This window comes from Dermacentor albipictus, unplaced genomic scaffold (genome assembly GCF_038994185.2).
Source record: "Dermacentor albipictus isolate Rhodes 1998 colony unplaced genomic scaffold, USDA_Dalb.pri_finalv2 scaffold_14, whole genome shotgun sequence".
Lineage (NCBI taxonomy): Eukaryota > Metazoa > Arthropoda > Arachnida > Ixodida > Ixodidae > Dermacentor > Dermacentor albipictus.
In genome coordinates, this window is record NW_027225568.1 from 2,730,027 (window position 1) to 2,753,754 (window position 23,728).

The 23,728-nt window shown below is 42.9% G+C and overlaps 1 protein-coding gene across 1 annotated transcript; it reads right to left on the reverse strand.

The window, feature by feature from the left end:
* Window positions 1-628: 628 nt before the first annotated feature.
* Window positions 629-23,374, reverse strand: LOC139051784 (uncharacterized; the record flags this gene model as incomplete). Its single annotated transcript, XM_070528776.1, has 7 exons — window positions 629-702; window positions 770-893; window positions 2,524-2,684; window positions 9,531-9,597; window positions 14,915-15,042; window positions 17,361-17,468; window positions 23,155-23,374. Coding segments are annotated over 6 exons (732 nt in total), but the record flags the coding sequence as incomplete, so codon positions are not given.
* Between the last annotated feature and the right edge of the window lie 354 nt (window positions 23,375-23,728).

A 23,728-nucleotide genomic window follows, 5' to 3' on the forward strand; every position in this document is an offset into this window, starting at 1 on the left:
ATCATGAACTGCAGGTTGCCACTATCCCTCAAAAGGAAAGTGTATAACAGCTGTGTGTTACCAGTACTCACATATGCGGCAGAAACCTGGAGGCTTACGAAAAGGGTTCTGCTTAAATTGAGGACGACGCAACGAGCTATGGAAAGAAGAATGATGGGTGTAACGTTAAGGGATAAGAAAAGAGCAGATTGGGTGAGGCAACAAACGCGGGTAAACGACATCTTAGTTGAAATCAAGAAAAAGAAATGGGCATGGGCCGGACATGTAGTGAGGAGGGAAGATAACCGATGGTCACTAAGGGTTACGAACTGGATTCCAAGGGAAGGGAAGCGTAGCAGGGGGTGGCAGAAAGTTAGGTGGGCGGATGACATTAAGACGTTTGCAGGGACATGGCCACAATTAGTACATGACCGGGGTAGTTGGAGAAGTATGGGAGAGGCCTTTGCCCTGCAGTGGGCGTAACTAGGCTGATGATGATGATGATGGGAATTAGGAGCTGAACTTTTGTTGGTGAACTTTCTCCTTTTCTAAGACCACAAAATGTCTTTCATGCAGTAATAATTGATACTGCATAAAGGTTACATGAATACTCAGGATAGTTTTTGGAAAAAAGACTAACACAAGAAGGTCAATTTTCAATTGTGTATTCAAAGAACATGCACGTCAGCCAGAACACGAGCCTGTCTTCGGCCATCAGAGGAGCTGGAAATGAAAAGCAGGAAATGCAAGTCATTACCTGAAGTCAACCAAGCAATAATAACAGACTCACAGAGCTCCATTTCTTCTTGAATGACGCAATCTCTGCGCACGCCGCCAGAGCTTTCGAACGGGCAACTTTGCTCTTTTTAATTTGCTGCCGTGTGCCCTCCTCTTCTGATATGCCGACAAGGTATCTGGAATGAATAAGAGATAGGCAGGTGACAAACACAATTAAAAACAGCTAGGCAAAAAACCATTGTGGTAACTAAATTAAGTTTCCAGATTAGTGCTGCATCCTCTACTAAGCTTCGCACGTAATGTCAGCCCCTACCAGTAGATATACGCAGATATCCGCAGCTACAGACAATCATCTATCCAAATCTTGGCACTTATGCTAGGCTATTCTACGCTGCAATGGAAATATGTGCAGCCATGACAGTATCCATGTAATGAACAGCTTGTTTACGTATATCTGTTCCTGCATTCTTAACAGGCATAATCAGTGATGGACCAACTGAAACCTTTGTTCTTATATATACAAAAAGTGATAATATGATAACTTTTAGCTTGAAACTGGCAAATCTCAGCAAAGAAAAAGTGATACTTTCAATGTAACGCAATGCAGAAATGAAAGATAGCATGTCTTCCTGATGGAGAAGTCAAAATCAGTGTAATGAAAATAAAACCTAAGGACACTAGTCCAATAAATTTGCCTTGTGTTCATTTTCTTGAGTAATATTGTCGATAGGCAATGTTATCTGTACAAGTGTAAGGGAGATTAAGCACACCAATACATGTCACTGTAACTTGCAGATACAACTTGCAAAGTATACTGCCTGGCCTCACATGCTTCCTTCAGACCATCATTACCTGTTTTTTGTGGTTAAGCTGTAAATATAGCAGGGCATAACAGACAAGGTAATACCATGCATCGTTACCTTGGCCAGTCTCGGCTAGAAGGAACATTTACAGAAAAAAAAAGTTGAGAACTGCCAACTGTAGCACACATTTCACAGCAAGTAGGTCACCTATATTCACCCTTCTTTTTAGTGCTAATAGCACATGTTATAAAAAGCAAGGCAATTAAACAAGCTAATAAAGTCTACCTATCGCGATACATAGCTGTGTTCCATGTTAGCTCTCTGGAATACCTACTGCCTGCTGTGTTCAAATAATTTATTAATTCCTCAAACAACTCTGTCAGAGTATTACATGATGGGCGGGCTTCTGTTCGATAAAGAAAAATTTCTTCTATAGTAGCCTTGAAATGGTAGTTTGATCGGCGGCCGACTGAACGAAGGATTTCGGGTACAAAGAAGTATGTGTAGGCAGCAGATGTGTGGTTTTACGCGGGATGTGCAATGGTGCAGTTGCAACGTACAGGCGATATTGCAGTTAAGAGGAAGAACTCTACAAAAAAATGAAAATTTTGTGTCTTATTTATCAGTCGTGAAAGTTAGCCTGCAAGGACATGCCACAGTAGTAGAAATACTCATAATAAACAAATTACCAACACGAACAGCCGGTTTTATACCCGATTACAAATATTTGGAGCGGTTAAAATTCAATTTTCACTAATTGCACTGAACTCTGCTAATTTTGACTACCATACAATCCAAAGCAGATGCACATTTCTTTTTTTCAATAGGCTCAGCTTTGATTTATGTGTATCAGTTTATACCATTCATAGAAGTGTTTCACCTTGTTGAATGCTAATGTCTTTAGTGCTTTTCTAGACTAAGGTTGTGTGGTGTCTTGAAGAGAGCTGCTTTGTTATTGGAACATTTTTTTCTCCAAATGTCTCCAGAAGCAAGCGGTACTTACCTCTGAAGAAATTCGAGTTGCCCCTACATGTGCATCATATTTGATGTTCAAGAAGTTGTGGACAGCAAACAGGTACTCAATAGCCAGCTTCAAGCAGATGTTTGGTATTATGAGCTCCCTATCCACAAACAGATGGCAGGTGCATTGAAAGATGGACTGACCTGGAGAAGAGCAGACAGAGAAACATACATCTTTATGTTAATACACGCTGAGCAGTATTATTCATTTATTATCCAGTGGTTAATAAGGAGTTGACCTGAACCAGGTTATTTCAGTAAAATCTGGCTGTATCATATTACAGGCAGATCAGAAATTAGTCAATCTGGAAGTGGGGGTGTGCAAATAAAAAAAATGAATACAACTGCTTAGCTAAAAGGGCTCAGAACATTTAAAATCCTCTCCAAGTTCCCAGTTATCTGCCCTCATCAACACTGCCACAGCTACCAGCCAAGAACGATAACCGTAACAGTCAGTTGAGAAAAGCGCTCATGCCTGTTGTACAGCGCACCACACGAGCCACAGATGAAAGTATGCCTATGGTAGAATGTGCACCACTCCTGTCAGTAACAGTGTTCACGACGATACTGTTTTATTTGTCGCTCTCAAGCAGTGTCCTCATGATGTGATCCTAGGACAGGATTTCTTGTCTGTCCACTCTGCACTTATCAACCGTGCGAACGGTGTTCAACTGCAGCTTACGTCTGAACCTGACATTGTTCGTGTTCCACTGAAACACCTGTGCTGCATCGATTTTGTTTTGTCACTGTCCCAAGCTGCAACCAAAGTCTCTTCGACGCCTTCTATTTGTGTAACAATATCCTGTTAATTTCAAGACATTTCATGTTTCCTTTGATGAACGTTTATGGCAGGTGAGTGCTTGAGCAGTGTACCGGTGACATCAGGGCCAAGAAACTAAACGAGAAACCATATTATATCGTATCTATAAAGGTTCTATTGCGTGTGGCAAATCCTCGAACTACAAATTCTTGTCTCATTCACTCCTTGATTTAACATAAGTAGTTGCATGAAGATTACCAGGGCTTCCACTGAAAAACTACTTTGGAGAAATCTTTGGTACACAAAACTTTGAATTTCAGAGTACTTTAGAACAGACACAAACTGTTTTATTTTTGAGCTAGTTGAAGGATTATAGGTTATAATTTTGGGGATGTGTTTCACTAGATGATACACATGTATTTTCATCACATCCGGCGGACTCGCTCGGCTTGCTCATTGATAATGCGAAGTTAAAACAAGGAGGGCATATGGGTGTTCTGGTGTTTGTCCTGAACCCCTTTATGTGATAAAGAATGTACAGGTTATTTTGCTAGTCATTGCAAAATGTTTTCATGTACTAAAATTCACAGTGCAGATATGAATACAATAAAACACTTGAAGCGGTATGAGCCTTCGAATAGAAGATGAAGAAGCGCGGGAACCGGGGGGACAGAGGAAGAGAAGGGAGAGAGAGCATAAACTTTTATTTCAAATCGGCAAGATTTGAGTCCGGCGTCTTTTAGTGGGTCTGGGCACCCACCGCGGACGCAGTTCCAAGACCTTGTCTCGAAGCGACTTCCTCGGCTCGCTGGACGGCCCAGAGTTGTGCTGTCAGATCAGAGCTGAGCAGTGCGGTCATCCAGCGTGACTGGAGGCTGGCGGTGGAAGAGACGGAGGGGTCGGCACTGCCCGACTTGTTTGTTAGGTCCCGACACTCCCATAACATGTGATTTAGTGTGGCAACCTCGCCACACGATGTGCATCTGTTTGTAGTGTATATGTCTGGATACATGGCGTGCATGAGTCTGGGGTTTCTGTAAGAGCCTGTTTGTACTTGTCTGAAGTGTACTGCTTGCGTCCTGTCTAACCTCAGCACAGCAAAATTCTTGGAAAACGGAGCCGACGTGAAGTGCGTTCGCTCCCTTCGGCGACTTCTCAAGAAACGGGAGAAGTGGAGAAATAAATGTAGACGAGATGGACGCCAGTTCCACAGCAATGCTTTACGTCTACTGTGTCCTTTAACTAGGAACGCTACAACATTTTGGTGCAGCCGACAACATGTGGGTGACATTTTTCCTCGAGGAGACCTCCGCAGAGAAGATCATCTTTTCGAGATACCAAGCTCAAGCCGAACCAGCGGTGGAACTACCTTGCGAACTCAACTCAGCAGAACTCGTGAACCTGGTTTTAAAGAAGGCTTCCAGGTGCGGTGAAAGTGAACTTGCGTCTGGCGATCTTCGACGAATTAGTTCAACCGATGCGTCAAAAGGACTCTGGATCACGGTCTTCGATAGAAGAGGTGAGCCTCGTTTTGAAAGCTCTTCAGCTACAAGAACAGATGGCGCAACAAAACCAACTGGTGACGTCACTTATAAGCTCTCTAAACGCTGAGAAACCGGTGACTAATTTTGAAGAACCGGATGCGTTCGACGGCATGTCTTCAAGCCCAGAAAGTTGGCTTGAATTCTATGAATATGCCGCTGGGAAGAACAAATGGCACTCTAATGAGGACAAGATTACCAACATGCGTAGTTATTTAAGAGGTGTTGCACGGAAGTGGTACGATCTGCACATAACTGAAGATGTTGGCAACTCTTGGAATCAGTGGAAGGAAAAATTCTTGACGACATTTCGAAGCAACCCAGTGCAAAGCTGGGACGCCGCGCTTAATTTCAAATTCAAGCAGGGCTCCCCCGTCAAGTATTTCTTTGAAAAACGCCGCCTTTTAAAGCTGGCCGAGCCTATGCTTCCTCCTTCTGCCATAGTAGCTCTAATAATGTACGGATTGCCCGCGGAAGTCCTGAAGCTAGTGCAAGCACAATCACCTAAAACTATAGACGGGCTCCTGAAGTGCCTTCACGACATACCATCTACTTCAGAAGAAAATATAACCGCTGGCTCAAGCAGTCACTTCAGACGGACCGGTGCAGATTCGTCAAGGCGTAATCCGCAAGAACCGAGCCGCCTTGCAGGCAGTACAGAGAACTTGGGTTGGCGTGCTCCCAGAGGTCGAGTGAATAACGTCAACGGCCCTGTCCCCCTACTTTCAGACGCTCGAGAATCTCCGACGACAAAAACCTAATAAACAAGGGTGATCAGTCCGACCCGATGACCACAACTGAGACTGTTTATTTAACTTGCTGTAGCCTACTTCACATTCCTGTCAAAGTGGGAAATAGACCTATGATGGCTTTGGTTGACAGCGGTGCTGGTAGATTCCAAGCTGGTAGATTCAAGTCACCTCCATAGTGGAAGAGTACTACGGGTGCAAGGGTACGATGGAAAAGTGACAATGCATAATCAGTGGGCCTCAGTAAACATCGAGTTCCAAGGTCATGAAATAGAGAGTGAAGTACTGGTGATAACGAGGGTGACATACGACTTTCTACTATCCAGACCAGATATAAAGAAACTAAAAATCAACGTATACTGGGACGATGCAGTTTTAGTGGAAGGACTATCAAGGGAAAAGACACAGCGAGAAAGAAAAGATAACCTGCGAATTGTCAAGTGCGCGGAGGATATTGCAACGACCTACCCTGAACTGGTATGCATAGGAAGCTATCCACAAGCGATGAAGTCGCACAAGATGCCTTTCGAACTAACTGACAAGACCATCATCCGAAAATCGCCTTATAACATGTCAAGAGAACGCAAGATATAGAGAATTGCAGGAGATGCTGGGCACCGATACAATCCGGCCTTCGGTGTCACCCTTCGCTTCTCCCATAACTACTGCGCCGAAGGAAGATGGAACTTTCAGACTGTGCACAGATTACAGGGTTCTCGATCGCCAGACAGAACTTATACCATTTCCCATGCCGAAGATAGACACGATTATAGATGAGACAGGTGGTTGCCGGAGTTTTTCACGCATTGACTTAGGCAAAGGTTTCTGGCAGATCCCGCTAACCGAAGAAACAAAAATGTACACTGCTTTTATCACGCCCTTCGATCTGCACGAGTATAACCGGCTTCCTTTCGGCTGAAAAAACTCCCCAGCATGGTTCCAAAAGATTATGAACGAAGTCCTGAAGCCTTTCCTAGGTGTCTTTTGTAACGCGTACATAGACGATATTATCGTCTTCTCCAAAACAGAGGCTGAACATCAGGAACACCTTTCTCAGGTATTAAATGCCTTGAGCTTGGCACAACTCAAGGTTAATTTTAAGAAATGTGCAATCTTTCAAAGAAAAGTTGTGTTTCTTGGAAGAGTATTTGATGGGACTACCAAAAGCATGAAACAAGAGTCCATCGAGAGAATATCCCAACTGGTGAAACCATATGACGTCCACTCATTGCGTGTGTTTTTGGGATAAGCAGGACATTTCAGACCTTTCATAAAAGACTTTGCTATAAAAACAAGATGCCTCATGCGCCTAATGCAGCAAGAAGTTCAATTTGAGTGGGATGAGGAATGTGAGAGAGTCTACCATGACCTGATGCAGAGAATCTCTGCTGACCCTATTCTACGCATACCAGATTTCACTTTACCCTTTGAACTGAATACCGACGCCTCACATTATGGAACAGGTGCAGTCTTGTACCAGAAATGTCCAGAAGCATCCGGCCGAGAAAAGCAACATGTAGTAGGCTACTACAGCTACACCCTCAAGCCACCTGAAGTCAACTACACCACTACTGAAAAGGAAGCTCTTGCTGTCCTTAAAGCAATTCAGTACTTCCGTACGTACCTAGAAGGTGTGAAGTCTACTTTGTTCACGGATCACCAGGCACTCACTCATCTCTTGAATATGACCCAACCTAAGGGACGTATCGCCAGATGGTTGAACTACTTGCAGCAGTTTGATTTCACCATCTCCCACAGACCTGGACTACTTTTGACTGATGCAGATGCATTGTCTAGACTGACGATACAGGCCAACAAAGAACAATCGGAAGAAATCAATGAAGTAAAATTGTGGGAAGGCACCGAACAATTAATTTTTATGGCAGGTCGCTATCAAGTCCCGCCAACGCTGGTTCCCAGGGTGCATTATTTGTACCACGATAGCCCAGAATCTGGAGGACACGACGGATTTTGGCACACATACAACAAACTAGTCAAGAAATTTACATGGCCTCACATGAAAGAAGACGTCAATCAATACGTTCGTTCCTGCCCCACTTGTCAAGTCAACAAAGTGAAATATAAGCAGCCTACGGACGCCATGATAATACCTTGCCACTCGAACGTGTCTTTTGAAGTTATACACCTGGATTTTGCTGAGCTAAATAAGAAACGAGAAGGAGTCCGAAAAACGCAAGCTTTTCTTCTGGTCATAGATGAGTGCACCAGGATGGTCGCGACACGGGCAGGAAAAGAAGGTGCGAATAGTGTCATCGCCCTCCTCCAACGGGATATGTTTAGGTCAACCAGGAAGATCGTATGTGACAATGGTCCAGTGTTCAAGAGTGAAAAACTAGCAAGATGAGCTCGAGACCACAATATTTCAATCAAATTCTGTGCGCCATACCATCCCGCGGCGAATGGGCTTGCAGAGCGTGCTATACGAGACAAAACGTAAACGTATGAAAAAAATTTTTGACAAGAGACATTGCTCAGATATCCCAGACATTCAAGTCACCGACCTCATTCTAGTTAGGAAAGGAGTAAGAGAATCCAGTGCCAAATTTTATGGTCCTTACTCTGTGACAAAGACAGCCACTCGGAAAGGAATATTGAAGATTGTGTGGTACATTGGTGAACGGGGCTCAGTTGAATGTGCTTCGACTGGAAACTTCTTCAAGTATTACCCCAGGAGGGGTTAGCAAAAGAAACCTGGAAGGGTGAAGCGGTATGAGCCTTCGAATAGAAGATGAAGAAGCACGGGAACCGGGGGGACAGATGAAGACACGGGAGAAGCAAGAAATAAATGTAGACGAGATGGACGCCAGTTCCACAGCAATGGTTTACGTCTACTGTGTCCTTTAACTAGGAACGCTACAACACTAGCCAAGCCCTGCTGCTCTTTCCGTAATTCAGGTCACTTTGTAGCAATCGTGCTTAACTGCAACGATGGTAAAGCTAAATGCTGCATTAAACAACCCCAACATTCAGAGATGCAGTGTTATGTTACAGATCGTTTAAATGATACGAACAAAGTCCATCATGCAGCTTGTTTTTTGTAACCATGAAGGTGATCACTCAAGTCTCAGCTTTGTCAAGAGTACTTAGGTGTGAGACCCCTGTGCCCTCCACCTTGCTTCAGCATTGATGAATGAGCCGAAAGGCTCTTGGTAAGTCGCTAGTGGTGAACAGAGCTGGCAACTCTAGATGAAGATCCTTATCCTAACAAGGGTCTCCATTCCAAGTACCAGCAACTGCTGCAGCAATGTCTACATCAAATCAATTTACTACTGGCTGCACATTGCCATAATTAGTCACAAATAAGTACCTTCTCAACTCTGATGGAATGGCACCCGAGAAAAGCCACAGCTCACTGTTTGTTTCAACATATTCAGCTGAAACATATACAAGTGTAGCAACAGGTGCTTCAACATTACCGACTGCATGAAGCCTGCTTTGTGGAAACTTATTCATTTGGGAACATAGCATAAACCAAAGAGCGTGACAGGCTAGCCACAAACATACCTAGTCATTTATGCTGATTGATCTTAATGCAATAAGCTAATCTAGCTTTCTGTAGAAGAAATTCATCACAGTCTCAGGTTTAACTTTTTTTTCCAGGTGCCATTTTTTTATGCTTTGTTGCAATTACATCTATTTTTAGTTTGGTATCGCCAATCGGACTGGTAAGCAGCTTCCAAACAAGTCAACAGCTGTAATTGGGCCATAAGGCAGCCACAGCTGTGGCAATAGGCATTAGATAGATTACGATGATTTTGTTAAGTAGCATTTGGTGACATACACCATCTAGCCATTCAGAAACTTCCTCACGGCCTTTGCAGTTACTTGCTTTTCTTCATGATGAAGAGTGCATTTCGGACTTTTGGGTATAGAACGTATTCTAAAACATTGGTAAATTAAAAAGGCTGAGAAAGCTCACCAAGTGCAACTATGACTGGGCAAACGGACAGGGTGTCAAGAAAATTGCCAGTCATCTCTGTTGATGCCTGAAACAAGAAAGAGTGCAACCACAGCTTAAAGTAATCACATAAGTTTTAGTCAATGAAACATTTTTGTATATGTGAAATGTAGTTTAGTTCCAACTGAAATACCGTATTTACTCGCATAATGATCGCACTCGCGTAATGATCGCACCCCTAAAATTTGTCGTCAAAATTCGATTTTTTTTATTTCCCGCGTAATGATCGCACCCCGAACTTGCCGCAGCGATATGTCGTGTGCTAAGTCTAGCGAATAATGATCGCGCTTACCACCTGTCGAATGCTACGCGAACCACTCTTCAAGACAAGCCAAGCGGCCTGCACGCACTAAACATTCTTAAGTAGATGCCTCATTTCATTACTTTCATCACTTTCCGCACTTCCATGACAAAATGAGGTACAACCAAACTTGCCTTTATTATGGGTTGGCTTTATAATGGCTGATGTCAACAAAAACAATAAAGGCGCATTTCGATTCTTTTCATCTGCTTTTGCACTCGTGAGCACGCAACAAATCGCGCGCGGCAATGATAGTAGCCACGTTTACTCTGATACGTTAAAAGTGTGCCCTATTCATACGCCGACGCTTGTAACACAGCTAAGATATTCGCCCACCCTTAGCGGAAAGTAGTGAAGACAGATGCCGCAGTTTCCGCAGCATGCCCGTCATGTGTTTCTGTCACAGGCAGCTAAGCGCGCCCACCTATTACTGTCCCCTCAAAGTGGACATGGCTACGTTATTGCCGCAAACTTGCCGATATTAACGATATTATTCATCACTAATACGGAAGAAACTGTTTCAATGCATGTAATGTACTCACGAGAAGAAAAAAAAAATCGCGTTCGGCGCGTTCGGCTCACTCCGCTAGCCGCCATTTTTGTTTTGGTGTCCCGCACCCGCAATCTCGCATCCCGCAGCAAACGCGGACGAAAAAAAAATTTTTTTTTTCCCCGGGAAATTTAACCCGCGTAATGATCGCACCCCTGAATTTGCTTCAGTTTTTCTGACAAAAAAAGTGCGATCATTATGCGAGTAAATACGGTACATTTGCTGTAGATCTATCCTTAGTGTCTGGACCAGGAAACATTGTCAGTGAGACAAGAACTCTACTCTTTTTATAATCTAAAAATGCATGTCTTATTTTTATAACCAAGAAGTGCATACGAGAGAAGCAGCTTGCTGATTAGGTCTCTATTTTGCCTCTAGGCCTTTCTGTGTGTGCTGGAAATACAAAACAATTGAGGAACAAAGCAAACATTGCATAGCATTTCTTCTGATCGGTTCAAAACAGAGCCGCATGATCATTATAACTGCACTTCTTTAGGGAACTGATCAGCTTGTGTGCTTAAATCCTTACAATTGTGAGATTGACTTGTTTAATTTGCCTAACGTTCATGAAAAGGCCCTTCGTGATATTCCTTGGGAATCTGTAGTGAAATATATCCAATCATTTGAGGTTAGAAAGATAATGGTTGAACATGCATGGTAGAACCTTAGACGCCTACACCCAATTGAAAGAATGACATCACAAGTAACAAGTAATAACACCACCTTTCCTGCTTGCATAAGCATGTATTGACTGTTTTTTCCAGTTTAAATGTTGAAAATTGAACCTTATCAATAATGTATAACCTTTAGCCTGACAGTTCCACTGGTTTTACAGTGGAAATATTTGCCTGAATGACAGTGCTTCTAGTATCAGGCGTCAGCTGCATCATAAGGCTAAACAAGCGAGAAATCTAATGCGGTAGTGTGGCACAGAGATACTTAGATTAATCTAGCTCAATCACATTTGAAAACTACTGGGAAAACAAGGGGAATGCGGGAGATGGGAATTCAAGATGATGAGAAACGCAAGAACAAGGTGAAAGCCGGAGCCAATGTTTCAACAAGTGGACTTGTCTTTTTCAAGGCGACATAGGCTCTCTTCGGCACAGTATATATAGGTGCATTTCTTCTAAAGGGGAGAGAGGGTAAGGCGGGTTGGCGAGGCAACTACTGAAGGTGTGTTAGCAGCGAGGGTGTAGAATTCAGGAGAGTTGTGCTCTCAACGTCGGAGGAAGCAACGCGTGTGAGCCAATTGACATGTTATTGCAGGTTCCATTTTTCGTGGAAGGGGCCTGGACAACAAGGGCGGGTGGGGTAGTATCTGCTTCACTGGAGGTCAGTGAACTATCGTTTCGGTGAAAGAGAAAATAAATTAATGGCAGAAAATGTAGCTCTTGGAAGAAAAAGTAATGAATATATAAATGAACGAATGTGGGGAATAAATATAAGTAAAGGGTGGAGGGTAGGCTGCAATACTGTTGACAACCAAAACAAAATATCTACGTACACGTATATTGAAAAAGGGGGGGAGAGGGGGTACAGGGTAAACCAGTGATAAATAAGTGCTGTTGCCCACATACTTTGAAATTTAGCACAGCGAATAAATTCTAAATCTCCCTTTCAAACGTTTATGCCAATCGGTTGCAATGTCTTGAATTTATGGATGAGGTATGATTCTGTCTATTTTATGTCTCGTGCAGAAAGGAAATTTGACTGTAGGATATAGAGCTTAAGTTCATCAGTTATGACTTGGTTGGTTGAAATGTTCGGTGACGCTTTTGGGAAGCTCTTTAGCTGTGTCCGTGCGATGTCCAACTTGACATTCTTTGATTGTCCCGTTTTATTGATATATTCTTTCTTACAGAAGGAACACTCAAGCATGTAATATCGGAACTAGTGCAAGTAGAGCTAGTTTTCACTTCGTGTACATAGCCATTTGCGGTGCTTTTAATTTTAAGGCCACCTTGAAGGTGCCTGCAGTATTTGCACCTGACGCGAGAGCATGCTTTTTATTATGGGGGAATGATGTTGGCCGACTTTTGCATGCACCAACATGTCTAAGATTTCTGTTGCGGCGATAGGTCAGTCTTGGTATCACCAGGAACACTTTTCTCAGACGCTCGTTACTTGATAATATTGGGTGCTATTTTTGAAGAATGTTGTTTATGTTCGGGAGTGCATTAGAATATTTTGTTATAAAAGCTGGTGGGCTCTCAGATTCTGATGTAGGCTGTTTCTTAGCTGATTCCGGCTGCCTGTTCAATCTTGGTGCGACGTCATAACTCCTGTCGAGAGGAATGTGCGGATAGTTTCTGCTAGTGTTGCTTTAAAGTAATTAAGATGGTGGATATAATCGTTGTCTTCGCTCAATATTCTTGTTGGTTTTGCATGTCTGCCAAAAATTCCTCGCTTGCAGTGTCACGGATGATGACTGGTGTAGTCCAAATGCTGCTGGCTATCCGTAGGCTTCTGGTATGTTGTTCTCAGTTCTCCATTTTTTATGTAGACTGTCGTGTTGAGCAAGTTGATTTGACTAGGAGAGTGGCGAGCTGTTAAGTTAATACTCGGGTGAAAGTGGTTAAAATGGCTAATTAGGTCGGTTGGTGCACTTATGCCATGTTCCCATATTATAAATATGTTGTCAATGTAACGCAGATGGGTGTGGGGTTTTAAAGGGTATGACTTTATGCGAGTTTTGCTTCAAGCTGCCGCATGAAAATGTTGGCATACGTGGGAGCGAATGGTGTTCCCATGCTTGTGCTGAAAGTTTGCAGGTAGTGAGCAGAAACAAATTCGAAATAGTTTAGTGCGAGAACTAACCTAAGGAGTGACAGGTAAACTTCAGGAGCGTGCGCTTGAAGACTGACTGTGAGGGACTTTGATACAGCTTAAATTCCTTCACTCATGGTTATGTTAGTGTAAAGGGCAGAAACATCTAAAGTTACTAGAATAGCGCTGTCTGGGAGGATTTGGTTGGCGTTAGTGCCGCCGATAATTCGAAGGAAGTGAGGCGTCTTGAACAAAAGATGGGAGAATGGACGGGATGTTTGACAAGTGGTGATTTAAGAATTTAGATGGTGACTCGTTAGGTGTGTTATTAGACACTATAGGCCAAACTAGGATTTCTGCTGTGAATATTTATTCTACGGGAACCTGATGTATTTTAGGAAGAAGATAACGGCCTGATTCTTTGTTCTTGAGCATCATAAAGCTATATTCAAACTGGGTGATCAGTTCCTGCGACAGGAGCTCCGCTATTGTACTTTGCACAAGGTTGCTCTAAACTGAAGAGAGGTATGAGTCAAGTTTTGTGTATGGGCATGGTTGCGCAGTTTGAAGGCCTGATTTTTGTACTTTTCCATAGGCCAGATTACAATACTGCCACCTTTGTCTGCAGGTTTTATTACAATATCCATTTTTTCCACAAGTTCTTTAAGAATTTGGTGTTGAGCGGAGGACAAATTTTTGCTCTTGCGGCAACGCTGCGTTGACTCTAGAATGTCCTTTGATATTAGCTTTATGCACAAATCAAAGGGCACTGTTCGACTTCCGGTGTCCATGCGCTAGGTGGTCCAAGAGTCTTTATCCTGTTTTCCTACGTCTGGCCTATCGAAAAAGAATCCCTTGATGCGCATGCACCTTGAAAACTGTTATATCCTTGTGGAGTTCATACTCATTTACTGCGTTGTTCGCGAGACAAAATGTTAGACCACGTTTGAGGATATCAACTTTATCGGGATTTAAACTCTGTGATATGTCTACTACATTGCTGCAGTGCTCTGGATGCTCGCTCGTAGCACTATCGGTGGAACTATGTGCTGTAGAAGTCATAGCAGTTTTCTTGGGTGGATCTGTGGTTACAATACCTTTGTGTTGGTATTTATCTAGTAGGTTTTCCTCCCTAGTTTCTACGAATTGTTCAAGTTCTCTTTTTTTCAGTTCAGCTTAATTTATGCTGTCAAGCTGATTAGTAATTATCATAAGTTGTTCCCGGCAGTGCTCTAGAATATAAATTAAAGAGAGCTACGCATTTTCTAAGACAGCATTCCACTTCAATAATAGTCTGAAGGGTAAAGAGCTGAGGGCACATCTAATCTTAATTCTAAGGTCTTCTGGGATTTTCCTGTGTTTAATGCAGCTAGTGTAAGTTTTTAAGTGAAATCTGCAATTTGTTTGTTTGGCGGCGAGTTTGTGGCAATGGGAGAAAGGGTGAGATTTGTAATTGCGTGTGCTATATATTTGGAAACTACTGTTAGACACAACTACAGGCTGCACATTGTGCTGTACATTCTGCACATTGCGCTGTACATTCAAGGTACAGCCACATACAACTGTAAAAAAAAGCAAAGATCATCAATCTTTCACTTATGCAGCAGAAATCAAAGAATGACCACTAACCAATCACTTACTGCCAACATTACACCCCAAGAACTGACTAAACCTTGTGCACATGTGACTTGCATACAATGCGTGCATGTTAACACCGGCTCTTACCTCATGTACGAGTTGGCTGAGGTCATCTTTGAAGTAGGACACCACAAGGGGTATAAGACCGACCAATGCAGCATCCTTGTCACCCAAACTGGTCTCTGCTTGCGTTATCTTCAAACTCCACTCCAGCACTGCGTCATTCCCCGTGTTCGAGTGCAAGAACGATGTAAGCAGCAGCACTACATCTGTGGGTATATTGCTCAGCCTTCCATCCATTCACACCCCTGTAAGTCTTAAAAAAAAAGATGCAGAGAATAAAATGCGATTACGTACCCATATATTTCTTACATATGGAAGAATAAAGAGCTGGGCACATTGGTACATCATAGAAATACTTGTAGAGGCATAAGCCTGTTATATTAATCTTTTAGCACATTTGTGTTATCTGCATCAACACAAGATTTTGCTGCATTGTGTTCAATCCATAGTTGAATGTTTAGTTGCAAGTCAGCACCTGTGCATATTTTCGTTTCCTACAAAAAACCAAACAGTCCAGTCCTGCTACCACCGACCAATTCACAAGCTAGAGGGCAGGTTTGCAGACTTTGCAGACATAACCTACATTCTTACATCATCCAGACCTAAGTGGCTTTCTCTATGCCCGACAGCTTCCAAACGCTGCATGCTTCAGCATGCTTTAACTGCGCTGCATAAACATTGATATATATGTGGTTTTGCATATACTAATGCAAGGGGCAATTTCCACCCACAACTTTAACTGCCTTATTTTACAAGCTTCTTTCGTTTCAAGTATGCATAGGTGCAAAAAATTTCGAATTGATATACGTTAATGAAAACCTGAAATTCTTTAGCTTATGTGTACTTCAGCCTTTCTGTCTGGATCTTGCTGATGTTAAAGAACCCCAGGTGGTCAAAATTAACCTGAAGCCCTTCACTACAGTGTGCCTCATAATCAGCACTGGTTTTGGCACGTAAAACTCCAGCATCAATCAATCAATCTTGCTGAAGTGCACTTAAATTAACTTCTTTGCCTGCGATGAAATATTGTCGCCATGCCCAAAGAACGAAGCAAACCCCTCTTTGCTGCTATTTTGTCCATAAATGTACTCTGAGCTGCTTCCAGCTACATTAACGCTAAAGGCTCGCCCCAGCTTCAGATGCAGTTTTCAAATGCTGTTCACAAGATATAGACAGTAACAGTACTATTGTAGTTGACGTTGCTTAACTCTACTGCAGAGCTATTGTACAGCAGTTATGGCAGTCACTGCCCAATAAACAGCCTTGACAGAATGCCTTTGCACTACTTCAAAATACCCTGGCTTGAAATCACAAAGGTCACTGTGGGTACTGCTAGTGTGAAGCACACAGGAAGAGAGGCTGAAAGGCAATTGCACTTCTGCTGGAACCGACGGTGACATGTTTCAACCTACTTTCTCACTCAGCTCGTCACTTCCACTTTGCTCGTGGAACTCACATGGGCAGAGCTGTTAAGAATTGTGTATTCTCAAGCTCAGATCGGACCAATGAGAGAAGAATGGTGAAATTACTCACTGCCAACTTCTCAATTTTTCAATTTACTTTTGTTCAATTTAAGCAACCATTTCAGTTTCTTTTTTCAGCTGCTTATGCTACTATAGTTAACCAATATGAATAGAAGTCCCCTAGTAGCTCAATGAAACATATACTTTTGGACATGGTCGAGAAGATGTTCCTTCTTAAACAGTAATGGCCAAATCTCTTTAAATTCCTTGGCTGAGTGTACTGGCTCTGAAGAATTTATAAAGGCTCTGATCAAAGGGTAGCATTCTCCCATTGCCTTTCTATGGAGGGGGATGTCCTCTTCACATGGTGCTTTCGATGCTTGCTTAGCCAAAACTTTCTTTGATGATTCTAGCTCATCAGGCGTTAATGTGACAGTAGCAGGCTGCCAATCAATGCAGCCATACGAAGAATTCGAGGTTTTTTTTTGTCTTTGTACTACCAGAGAGAGCCTCTGCAGAACGCTTACAGCCTCTGTGGGCGTTCTCAATTCTTGTTTCAATCTTGTAGGCTAGGCCCACCGAGGAAACTGAGTTTGAGCTGGAGTTAGGGTCACCAAGTGAATGTGGGAATTTGCCGACAGCATAGTTTGCGATTTTCCTGATTTCTTTCGCAGAAGGTCGGTCCTTCACTTTTCGGCATGCAGCTGCTATTATTCACACTACTTCCTGTTTTTCTGGTGGCCGAAGATTTGCACCTTTGTCTAAGGTATCCAGCACATCCTGGCTAAGGTTTGTCTAAGAGCGCTCTACCTTAGAAACGAAAGATGGTGCCAGGTCTCTGCTGCTCGATGGCCTGACTTCATCGTTGCCTGAAGAGCATGAAGCATAGCCTTCAACTTAGACCACAACAGCACCACAACATCACCATAACATCTGGTATACAAAGTGTACCTGAAATTAGCATGTGCGTCTTTTCAGTAAAAGTAGTGATGTTTGAATAGACTTGCCTGAAATCCATTCCCCATTGCACACAGTGAACGTATGAGTGCCACTCTCAACGGATTCAGCCAAGCAGCTGAACGCCTCTTCATCAACCTCTGTTCCATCAAGTAGACCTGCAAGCATCATAGAGTATATATTACCTTGTACACAAAAATGAAATGCACACAATTTTCAGGCTTTGCCACAGGTGAGTTCTAGCTACATTCAGAAATCTACGAAGGGGGGAGCACATGAACCTCCTTATCCTGCACAAAAAACACCAATCGCACAGCCCTGAGAGCTCAAATGAAATCATTTGCGTTTGTAGTCTGCACTTTGTATACCAAACACTAAATTATAAATAAATGTAACAGAAACTAACACTAACACAAGGCACATTAGGAGCAGCCACATATGACATTCAATGCTTCTAAAGATGAGCAGCAGCCATGTCAGGCCATCCCAAACTTGGCATCATTTAGTACCTTCAGCTGACCCCTTCATACTGTCACCTGGTGCTAAAAATTGATGCTAATTCATACCCGGCACAACTATTCATGTAACATGGCTTCTATTGGATTACAACAAAATTACAGTGCTGATCATCCAAGCCAGAGCATGAAGAAAAAATGCATGCCATTGACAGCCTTAACAGCTGTAAGCAACAATGAGTCCAGCTACACCAACTACACTCACAGGAGCAAATAACAGCCTGAAAATACGAAACGCAAATATACTATGCATTTCCTATAAGTATTTCCTAGTTTTCCATGGAATTCAGAATATATTTAGAGTCGTAAGCATAAGCTCAAAGTACATTTACAAACCTTCATGTTCTCATTGCAACACATTCCAAATTCCACAGCTTTCCTTTTTACGGCATCAAGCGTGCTCACAACTGCGAGTTTCTGGATGGTCTTATCACTGCTCCATAGCTTCACAATCAACTGAAAAAAAAAAAGAGGCACATACATAGTTGCTTGTTTAATAAGAATGCAATGCCAGGGTGACAAGAAATGTAGTCAAAAGAGCCTTAAATTGGTCAAACGAGAGTGGAACTTGATAGAGGAATTCTGTGAAACATGCAAGGTGGAGAAGTAAATATTCAAGTGGAATTTAGACATGTACTCAATTATATGAAATTGCTACAAAGGAGACCCATACAGGTTCCTCGAATGTAAAACTTTGCAGATGAGGAAAAATTCGTCCTGTTCTGGGACTTAAACAAAGGACTACCTACTTTCTTTCCGGGGCAATCACTTCACCGTTTAAACCAACTAGGTAGGTGGATAGCAGATGGCACCATTTACTCGAACTCATTAAAAGCTCAAAGCAACACCAATTGACAAAGAAATTTTGTGGAAACCAACAACGTGGAAAGAAGGTGGATTACTTCACTTTGTAGGTGTAGAACTCCACCTTGCGATTTTTCAACTACGAAGCTCCACTATGGAGAAACCCGTATGGGTTGTCTTTGTAGCAACTTGTTAGAATTGTATAGATGTCTTATTTCTATTTAATTAAATATGGAACTAGCTGTACAACTGGACCACATATGTTCATTGATATTTCAACTAATTGGACTGTGAAATTGCAGCAGTCGATTTGAATGCCTTGCTTCTTGCCCCTGAATTAAGCTGCAAAATTACAGCGGCACCGCCAAAAACACAAGTGGGCTTACTCTTAATCTACCGCTCAAGAAAAAAATATAGTGAACCATTCCTTTCTGTGAAGGTAGGTGACCAGCGAAGCTGTTTAGCACACGACACATAGGTGACATAATTTTTACCAAAGTACGAACATATTTACTGTCCTGATTGGTGGTCATCGTGCCGATAGGTACGCACACACATTAGCACATCACCTCTGTTGTTAAATCTTTCCGTCACGTAAGACAATGAATGGCTCATATCCCCATACCCCTGTAAACGTGGCCTCCCCATTACGACAACAGAAGTGAAATTCTACTCTGGAATGATGGGCGGCAACGAAGCCAGCTGTGAAAGAAGACAATGCTTGAGCCACTGCTGATGCTGGTAGTTTTTTTGCACAACGGAGCCAGCCAGCTGTGGAAGAAGACAATGACGAACATGCAAGAATTGGCACGAGTGTGTCTGTGCAGTTGCGCTGAGAGTTGTGCCAGCTGTGAAAGAAGACAACTGCACTCGAGCTATTGCTGATGATAGTTTCTGCACCCATCGGACGAACAGATTTTGGTTTTGCCTAGCCATATATAGCTTCGCTGTAAAAGCTCTTTTGCTTAGTAGGCATACTACTCCAATTCCTATAGGTGCAGTAAGTGTGCATTGCCTTTCATTTTGTTATATGACATCACTTGGGCATCGAATTTTCAATCAGCCAGCTCAGCATGAAGCCAGCGCAGCAGGAAGTTTCAAACTCAATTAAATTAAAATTTTGCACTGGATGTGACCTTGGCATGGCGGCAAGCAGCTGTTCTCCCTAGTGTTCCTGTTTCACGAAGGTTAAGGCAATAATGTTGAAAGGATTGCACATATGTAATATTGTTAGCCCCTTGTCGGTAGTCTACATGAGCAATGGTGGTGCTGCGTCCTTGTTGGTTGAAAACGTGGGTTCATGCTTGCAACCAATCAGCAACATATATATTTTACCTTTGCAACAAAAAGTTAAGCCTACTTCAAGCTACACACTTGTTTGACAAACCAGGATGGCTTATTTCATTCTACTGATATCGCTGGGAGCTTGTCTTCCCCCAAAAAATATGTTGTCAAAGAATTAGGAATTAGAAAAGGAACAGCCACACAATAATTCTGCATTGCAATGAGAAGCCTGCTTAGGCCTGCTGACTAAGTGGGCTAGGTGAGTTATTGATACGCTATCATATTATTGGCTAACGCTTTATTCATTATTAGATTTGAATCAGGTTAATCGGTGCAAGTCATCCGTGATTAATTAGTCAAGCGTGTCCTCTTAAAACTATACATGCAATTCCTTATACATGCAAGTTTAATTTCTGTGTTGAAATCACCATCTTTTCGTCACAGCAGGATTTCAAGTGCAGCTATACATGTATTCTGCTGAAAGTGAGAAGGCAGACAACTTGTCTGGTGGTGTTTGATTTCAAACCACAGTGGTGATGATACAACACTTTGCAGGGTGTATTAAGCACAATCTCACTCTTTCATGCATAGAGCCAGTGCCCAAACAGATGTACATTCGACGAATTCCAACGCATTGCCAACTTTTCTGGTGCAACTCAAATGTGCTCTGGCATATGAAGCTTTTTATAGTAGGAAAATACTAGCAAAATTTGCCACTGCAACTGAACTCCTTTTCTGTAATTGTGTGAAATGCATGGTGCACGTCTGTAAGAGGAAAAACTACTATAAATGTATAATGTGGAATAATCTTTAAGTTTTGTGCACATCAACAGGCAGGACCATTTTGTTGATTAGTGGCTGGCTAATATCCAACATTTTTAATCAATCGATGCCCAGCCCTACTGGCTACACACAAAATGTTAATGGACTAAACATGGTGTTTGTTGGCTTGAAACATCAGGCTCGGCTTGTCACTATTCTATGTAGACGAGACCGAGACGAAGGCCACCTTCAAGCCTTGCAGGCGAACTACATCTAGTTTACGTGACATAACTGCTGTATCCAGGGTTGAAGGTTTCTTTGTAGCGAGAAAAAGGGGGGGCAAATGGATTTGAGGGCTTTAAATGTGGGAGCCTTTAGTTATGCTTAATTGTTCAGATCAATGTCCTACAAACAGACATATTCTTGTTAATTTCTTGTATAAGTCTATGGCTTAAAATACCAAGTTTGACAGATCAATCCTGTTTTCATATTATCTCTAATGAATTTATTTCTCTACATACATCTGTCGAGTAAGGCCCAAAACTCTCGAGATCCTCAGGACTTGCTATCACCAAGCTGCAGCATTGCATTATCACGCCACACTCTCAATTGCCTCACAGCTCATAATTTGGTAACAGAACACAATTATTGGGGAAACCTATAGAAAGGTGGGCGAGAGGTTCAACACAGGGTTTCCCTCTTGACTTTTGTGTTGCAACCACTGTGCCATTTGCCATACTGCAACCTAATGTTAATAGTACAACTAACATTTTTACTGTATTTTTAGTCTTCTGCAACATCATAAATGTACATACTAAAATATTCTTGCATGCAATGCCACCCATGTCCATTATGTTCACCATCTTGGGATTGGGACTACACCGTTTCTAATAAAGCTCAGCTGATAGTCGAGTCGTTGTGGTGTGAACCTATCCTCTTGTCCTATGTGTTTTTCGACTGGTTTCTTCCTTCAACTATGTATGTACCTACTCAAGCACTATGAAAGCAAACACCCAAAGTAACACTTGAAAGGCTTTATAGCACTTCAATGCACATGCTTCACACAAAATGTTCCACAAGAGTGCATATTAAATTATTTCTCATCAAATTAGTTCAAAGCACAGGGTACAGCTATACCTGCAAATTGCTGGGTGCAATGAAGGAAACTATGTCAGTTTTCTCCGTTTCAAGAAAATGACATTGTAGTATATATATTTCTGTTTTTCATAATTAAAGACAAATTTCATGTTCCTATCATGCTCACAAATCACATTCACTTTTACTCAGAGAAGTACAAAATTAATTTACAGACATCCAATCCACTCCTACTTCCGGCTTTGCCATCTTGTTGGAAAAATGATATTGACTCGCACTTTTTCAACCAAGGATTACAGTGACTCACACTCTCAGAAACTGATACTCATTCACGTACACGTCTGCAGCATCTAACCAGCACTACACATAATTTACTCACACTCAATTAGGGTACTCAGTAACAGTCACCATCACACTGAACTAGCTCTCGGGAAGTTACACTATCGCTCACACTTGCATTCCCTCAGACACTCAATTCACATTAATCGCCATTCATATTTGAATTCACATCTCACGCTCACTGGCGTTCACTCAGGTCGACCCGCTAACCGGCCCTCACTTATGAGAACTTTCTCATCATTGCCTCTAGCTCATGCTGGCACGTAAACTCACTGCCACTGGAATTGTGGCCCATTATCCACAACTTCTCTGCAGGGCATTTGTTAAATATATTGTCTCCCACCACGACTTGGGCAGTCCCTCGAGCCTCGCAAGAACGCAGAATTACAGACCTCAGGTTCTTTAACATGCGAGCGACTGGCCAGAGATGCCATACACGTTTTCACACGCGCTGTCTACCGGAGCGCCGTAATCGAGAACACGCGTCGGGCGCGCCGCTGCTCAGGGTGTGCTCGACCACACACGAAAGGAATTCAGCGCGTCTTCGCAGCGGCGATTCCAACAAGGTATCTGATCCGTGCCGGCTGGCGCGCGGCTACGAATGGTGTCTTTGCGATGTAGCGCAGCCTTATTAGCGCCTAGTTTGCCGCCAGCGTTGGAAACGGTGAGCGATGCCTCAACAAAATATAATCGTGCTGTGATGACCGAAGCCGACTTGCACAGGCACCTCAACTACATACTATCGCTACTGCGCTCAAGCGCGTGGCAAAGCCGTCGCGGGTTCTAGCTCGTACTGAGCAGCACTGGCCGGCGATTCGGCGACACATTTTAATTTCCAGGGCGATAGCGCAAGCTAAGCCATTCAGTTGCACGCCCAGAAAGTATGTCTACAATTGAACGTCACAAAAGCACTCGCATGATGCCTAGAAAACTAACCTATAGCAAGGAAGCGTGCCATTATAGAAAGGCAGGCGCACGGGAGTCAGTGATTCGCAGATGAACAGCTTTTGGACACAACAAAGATTTCAAGTTCATTCGAACTTACCGTGCAATCCTTTGACAGAGGAGCCGTACAGTCCACACCGCTGGTTGCACCTTACAGCAGCAAAAAACGCTGTAAATGAAAGTTGCCGCCGGGACACAACAGCTCCGTCTCGCAAACCCGAAACTGCCGAAACCACGACGGAAATTGGGCCTGCGTGCGACTGGCGGTGTTCTTCCGCGCCGTGGTGTCGTCGGGCGTCGTCGCGCAAGTTCCGAGCAAGAAGTTAGTTCTATGGAAGCTTTAATGCTGCATTACCGAAACGGATATAGGATGAGCCTTCTTACAATCGCAGGCGATAACGGTACTCACCACATTAGTTTCAATACACATAACTACTTATCATGCCCCCAAATAAGATTCCGTTGTGAAACGAGTTCGGAGCAACTACGGCGTTCGCGCTCTTGCGTCCCGTAAAAGTTCCTGTAATTTTACGGTATTTTTAACAGTACAGTATTCCAGGTGACATGCTTAATCTCCGAAGTAGGTGGGTCTTTTCGCGACCTTTTATTGCGATAGCAATTATAGAGAATATTCCGAACACCTTTTTGCCGTCGCCGTTACGTTCTGAGCACAA